This window comes from Fragaria vesca, linkage group LG3, assembly GCF_000184155.1.
Source record: "Fragaria vesca subsp. vesca linkage group LG3, FraVesHawaii_1.0, whole genome shotgun sequence".
Classification (NCBI taxonomy): Eukaryota; Viridiplantae; Streptophyta; class Magnoliopsida; order Rosales; family Rosaceae; genus Fragaria; species Fragaria vesca.
The window spans coordinates 14,209,234-14,215,809 of record NC_020493.1 but is presented as its reverse complement, the minus strand read 5'-3'; the positions used below and the strand labels follow the sequence as shown (position 1 = coordinate 14,215,809).

The following is a 6,576-nucleotide window of genomic DNA, read 5'->3' as shown; positions in this document are numbered from 1 at the left end:
GGGGTTTGACTTACGGGATTGACCGTCCGGATCGAGCCCTTAACCTTGTCGGATCAAGTTGAATTTTTTCCCATACATGTATTTTATCATGATGGTCAGATCTGACAGTCGGATTTTCGTTTCTCAAGTTTGATAAAATAAGTAAAAAAATAAATTGAAAATATTAAATAAAAAGTACTATAGCCGACGAATTTCATTACTTTAGCCGACGAGATTCATATGTTTAGCCGACGAATTTCAAAGGTTAGCCGACGAATTTAAAAGGTTTAGCCGATGAAGTTTAAAGGTTAGCCGATGAATTTCAAATGTTAGCCGACGAATTTCAAAGGTTAGCCGACGAAGTAAAAATTTCGTCGGCTAAAGTTATAGGGTATATAATTACTCAACGCTCGACAGCCTCCATAGCGCCCCCCTAAACCCTAAAAAACCCAGCGCTCATCTTCGTTTTCACTTCCATTGTCGAAACACCTCTACAGTCTGCTCGCCGTCGTTCGTCACCTCGCCTAGTCGCCGTGACGTAGTCGTCTGCTCGGCTGCTCGCCATCGTCGGCTCGTCTCCTCGCCCATTGCTGTCGCCTGCTCGGCTGCTCAGCCTGCTCGGCGCCTGTCGCCTGCTCTGCTAACTGCTTCTCGCTGTCCGTTTGCTGCTCTGCTCCTGCTCGGCTGCAGATTACTGAGACCAGGTCCAGGTGTGTATTCTTAATTCTTATTACTTGTGTTCCTTCTGGGTATGTTTGTTCACTAAGACCATTGTATTTGTGTTCCTTCTGTGTTTCTGTGGATATCTTGTAGCTTGGGTATTGAAACTAGTTGTCATAAGTTGTTTTGAGTTGTGCTGGAAGTGTTGTAAAAGTTAGTGGTGATAGGTTTAGCCGTCTAAATGTGGTGTAGGGTAGTTGGTGGTGTGCATTTTTGTTTCTGTGGATATCTTGTAGCTTGGGTATTGAAACTAGTTGTGATATGGATAAAATAATTCTCATGACAGATGAGGATTGAATGAGTCTAAAGCTTAAAACCTAAAATTTGTGGTGTGCTCCGAGAACGCAGTACTTGAGAGCTTTGATTTGATAGTAGTTTGTTGCACCTTGTATGTGCAATTGAATAACCTAGGTGATACTGACTGTCAGGATGAGCGGTAATTTTAGATCGACGAAGGGTTCGAAGGGCCAAAGGTCCAAATCGTCTGAGGGAACCTCTAGCAACCCTCAAACGTCGTTTCGGGGCCCTATGACAGCCAGCCGTGCGACCCTTCTGGAGACGGCATAGAGGCAGCCGAGCGTTTCCCATTCCTCGAGGCAGCCGGAGGTGCCCCCTTCATCGAGGCAGCCGGGCATCCCTCGTTCCTCGAGGCAGCTGTGGCCTCAGATCCAGACGGAGGTGTCTGCACCCTGTATGCCTGATATACACCGGGCGTCCACTCCGGGTCCTACTGCTTCGGATGGTGGGTCGGATGGGGTACAGATGCCGCCGCCTCATCTGTTCCTTCTGCGGATGATACCGGCCTTACCTGCAGTCGATGGCTCAAGGACGCCGATTTATCCACTGCCCCCGCCAGTGGCTCCATCAGCGGCGTACCAATTTGTGCCTTTTGATACGCCTCTTATTTCCGCGAGGGTATCATCATCGGCGACAGAGACGGAATCCGTCGCGTCCGCCGCATCGCCCTCAAGTAATGAAAGATGAATGATTTGTTTTCTTATAATTAATAATAAAGGGTCTCCGATTTTAATAATCAATTTGGTTTATCATGTGATAGGCACCGTCGGAGCGAAACCGACAAGGAAGAAGAGAGGCCCCGTCACTGGGAAGGCTCTCGAGAAGACCGTCAATACCTCAGGGAGGATCGTCATCGGTAATGACGAGGATGGCCACATTGTATCGGGCGGGAAGTTGAGGACCTACTCCGGCCGCGTGGGAGCGCTCATTAGGGATAGAGTCCCTATGTTGTGGTCAGACTGGGGCGAGGTCCCGCAGGAGGTTAAGGACATGGTCCACAACGCGATGTCGGTGAGTTTACAAAATGCCTCAATAATATTATGTATTACATTGTTGATTTCTCGAAAAACTAAACTAATAAACGGTTAAATGCATGTGTGGTTTGACGTTCCCGAGCACCTGAACAACAGCTGAGCGGACGTTGTGCATGGGGGAAGATACGTTGGGAAGTTAATGAAAAAACAAAATTGTATGTGATATTAATAATATTTCTAATATTTTTGTTATATCTGTAGGTACAACGAGTGGAAGAACGAGCTGCGGACCCACTGGACTACGCACAGGAACGCGCGTTCTGGTACCCTTGCTGAGTTCCAGTACAGGGAGTACGAGTGGCGTTGGCTTCTGACATCAGAATTCAACAACCCTCATAAACAGGTATTTAAAAAAATTAATTAGTTAATTTGTCATTAAGTACGTCCGTTTTTAAATATTTTACTAATAGTTTATTTTTTCTTTGAAGGCCGTTTCCCGGGTGAACGCTCAGAACCGGCAACGCAACACAAGGAACCATCAGGCCGATTCTAGACCGTTCGTTGTCTTCATGGACGAGGCGGCCATGGAACATCCAAAAGTCAACTGGTACGTCTATACGTACGAGAAGGCATATCCTGACGCCGAGGAAGATATTGTAAGTCATCTTACGTTTTTAAATTTTAAATTTTACTTATATATATGTCAAAATGTTAATTAATCATTTTTTTCCTATCCAATTAGACGAAGGTGAGGGAGGCTAGTGACGAGGTGATGAGTGTTATAGTGAGGGAGACATGGCCGGACACGCAGGACGAAGAGATGTCCGAAGCCATGTCCCAGATCGACACTTCGAATCCGAGGGTTGGGGTGAGGATCATGGGCACAGCCTTCCCACCGCGAGGAAACAACTTCTACTGCCGGGGTCTAAGAATTAAGGGCGAGGGGGTCCTGAAGACCACTCCAGAATTTCAACGAAAGGTAGCCTCGACCAACAGCAGGACGACTCAGCTAGAGTCGGAAGTTCAGAGACTACGGGAACAGCAAGTTGCTCAGGCTGCCTATACTTCCGCGGTATATGCCACCTAGCAGGCCCAGCAGCAGCAGATGTTCCAGTACTTGCAGGAGTTTACAGCTGCCCAGCTTCAGGGACTTCCGGCTCCGCCCATGCCTACGCCTATACCGCTACCTCAGCCGCTGCAACCTCCTCAGCAGCAGCCCCCAGAATCGGATATTGATTTAGACGATCTAGATTTTGTGTAGTTGATCAATTATATAATTTTATGTGCTTGTTGTTGGTTATATGAAATTGTTTTGGTGTATTTTGCAGCTTGCTTGGAATGGTAATTTAGAAATTTCGGGTTTTTTTTTTACTGGAATGGACTTATAGCCGACGAAACATGCCATAATTCGTCGGCTATAGTATTTTTAATTTTTTTTTTATAAGGTTTAGCCGACGAATTAAGGCATGTTTTGTCGACTAAACCCTCATAAAACCAACGAAACAGACTATATTTCGTCGGCTATAGTTATTTTTTAATTTTTTATTACATACTTTAGCCGATGAATATCTTAAATGTTTCGTCGGCTAAAGTCTCAGACTACGGTCGACGAAACATTGAAGATATTCGTCGACTTAATTCTGGGACAATAGCTGACGACGTCTTTTTCGTCGGCTAAAGTCGTAGACTACGGTCGACGAAATATTTAAGATATTCGTCGGCTAAATTCTGAGACAAAAGCCGACGACGTCTTTTTCGTCGGCTAAATTCTGGGACGATAGCCGATGACGTCTTCTAGTTTCGTCGGCTAAAGTCATCGCCGGCGACTCTTTCTCGACGAAACCATAGCCGCCGAAGGCTCATCGGTTAAGATCTTAGCCGACGAATTAAGCTAACAGGTCGACAAAACTTTTTCGTCGACTAAAGTGCTTGTCCTGGTAGTGTTAGGGTTTTGGATTATACGTTAAAACTCTTAAAATAACATTACCATAAAATGAATCAGCATGTTTGGTAACACTAAATGAGCAAATCATGTCATTAGAATACACACAGTACCATAACAATGATGAATAGGCTACAATTGCTTAATGAGAAATAAGAATAAGCTGCCTTCTTCTTACTTGGTGTCTCAGATATCACAAAGTCATCATCAGACACGCTCCTTGAGCTTTCATCACTTTTCTTCCAGTTCTAAGACAGATTTGATGTGCCTTTAAAGGCTGGTCTTGAGTGTTGGCTTCTTTTATTCGAGTATCTCTCAATTTCTCCTCAAACTCAACATCAATAATCTCTGACTCTATCTTTGACAAAGAAGAGCCTCCCCTATCTCTGTTAAAGAAGTTTGGTCCTCCTTCTTTCTTTATCTAACACACAGTGTTTCTGCAACTTCAACATCGAATTATTTGGTTCATGTAACCAACAAATTGCCTCTTACAAGCAGGACAAGCCCCATGTCCAAATTTTGTCCAAAATATACACCCTCAATAGTGATTGAAGGTCAAGAACTTTAACTGCATAAACACTAACAAAAAATCACCAGGTTTGTCAATTGATGCTAGCACTAGGTTTGCTCCTTAGAGACAAGAATACATACAAACAAATAGATGTATTATTACCAACAAATTCATTCCTTTACTCTTTTTATATCTATCTATCAAGTTCCTTATTTTTAATTCATTCAGAATGCAATCAGTATAGAATGACACAAGTCATACAGTTCCTAAGTCTTCTTATGAATTCATCATTATATTTGCCGCATAACATAAGTCTTGACATAGAATCTAAATTAAACTAGGACTCAAAATTGTAATTAGGTACTAAAACCTACGATATTGCTCAGAATAAACCTAAAGAACTGAGAAGGCCCTAGAGCTCATTTCATAACTACGTCAACAAAAATGAAGAAAACATGCAAAGGATTTCAATACCAATTGCACCTCTCCTGAAATTCAAATCCTCCTACTTTTCTACATTCCATTTTATTTTAAATGAATCTCAGTCCACATCTGATTCTTTTCCAAACCAAGTAATATAAAGGGAACTACATCTATCATTTCATTTCAACATAATCTGTATCAAGAAAAAGAATAACAACAAAATTAGGGTCTAGGATCGGAACTAGAAAAAGAAAAGCTAACTTTTTTGAGATGCTTCACGACTTGCAGGCGATAGGATTGGATTCTCAGTTCTTAAAACTCATAGTCAGAAAGAACCCAGTCGTAGAAGCACTATCAGGACAAGCACTTTAGCCGATGAAAAAGTTTCGTCGGCCTATTAGCTTAATTTGTCGGCTAAGATCTTAGCCGACGAGCCTTCGTCGGCTATGGTTTCGTCAAGAAAGAGTCGTTGGCGATTACTTTAGCTGACGAAACTAAAAGACATCGTCGGCTATTGTCCCAGAATTTAGCCGACGAATATCCTAAATATTTCGTCGACCATAGTCTGAGACTTTAGTCGACGAAACATATACGATATTCGTCGGCTAAAAGTATGTAATAAAAAATTAAAAAAATAACTATAGCCGACGAATATCTTAAATGTTTCGTCGGCTATAAAAGACTTTAACCGACGAAACATTTAAGATATTCGTCGGCTAAAGTATGTAATAAAAAAAAAACTAAACGACTTTCACTCTCAGTGTGAGCTCAGCAACCCACCGGAGCCACAGAGGGCTTCACTTTCGATGGCCTGCCTCTCCCTCTAGGAGCACCACTACCGCCACCACTCGCCGGAGCAGCAGGAGCGTTAGCTGGAGCAGTCTTGGCCTTCTTCTGAGGACGACCACGTGGCCTGCGTGACCCTCCTCCTGAGGTCGAGGTCTGGACAGTCGGAATCAGGAAAAACGGATCCTTAGCCTTGGGAGGCCTGCCACGTGGCCTCGGAGGTGAGGAAACCACGGCAGCAGCTCCTTCAGCCCCCGGGACCTTCGGCTTGGGAGGACGGCCACGGCCGCGCTTGGGCGGCACGTTGGGGTCAGGCTTCATGTAGTTGTTCTTCACAAAAGCGAGCTCGCCGCTCTGCTTCATCTTCTCGAGGTGCTGCGCCAGAAGGAGCTGGATTTGCCGGTGCCGGTGCGTCGTTGGAGGACTCAGTGGTGGCCATGAAAGCTCTCTCTGTAAACGAAGACTTGAGTCTGGGAGAGAGTGAGATGCAGAGAAGGAAATGAAAGAGAGCAAGAATTTAAAAGGTGCGTTTTCTAAAGAAGGTGGATGACCTCCGGAGTGCGATTCGACGGTCAGGGACGGCGGTTGTGTGTGCAATCTGACGGTGGAAAATGAGTTGATAGGAGTCACGCGGATCGGTGACATGGCAGAAGGGAAGTTGGGGTTTCGGACTCTGTGTATTTGAGGGAAGTTATGGGATCGTCCTTCAATTTGTTTTGAAGAGTGTTTGTTTAATTCTGATGTCAATTGTGATTGTGATGATCAAACTTGAGAAATGAAAATCCGACCATCAAATCTGACCATCATGATAAAATACATGTATGGGAAAAAATTCAACTTGATCCGACAAGGTTAAGGGCTCGATCCGGAAGGTCAATCCCGTAAGTCAAACCCATAAATGCACGGAAAAGGTCATTGGACCGTCTAAATTACGTATTTTGGCC

General features: G+C 44.1%; 1 protein-coding gene across 1 annotated transcript; it reads right to left on the bottom strand.

Moving 5' to 3' along the window:
• Positions 1 to 5,614: 5,614 nt before the first annotated feature.
• LOC101296273 (HMG-Y-related protein A-like) lies at positions 5,615 to 6,277 on the bottom strand. The gene has a single exon (XM_004295766.1). The coding sequence runs from the start codon at positions 6,275 to 6,277 to the stop codon at positions 5,615 to 5,617; it is 663 nt and encodes a 220-aa protein (XP_004295814.1).
• Positions 6,278 to 6,576: the final 299 nt, after the last annotated feature.

What these genes read in the sequence shown, in the direction of transcription:
- LOC101296273 (XM_004295766.1), bottom strand. Translation starts at nt 6,277, where the DNA reads ATGTCACCGATCCGCGTGACTCCTATCAACTCATTTTCCACCGTCAGA.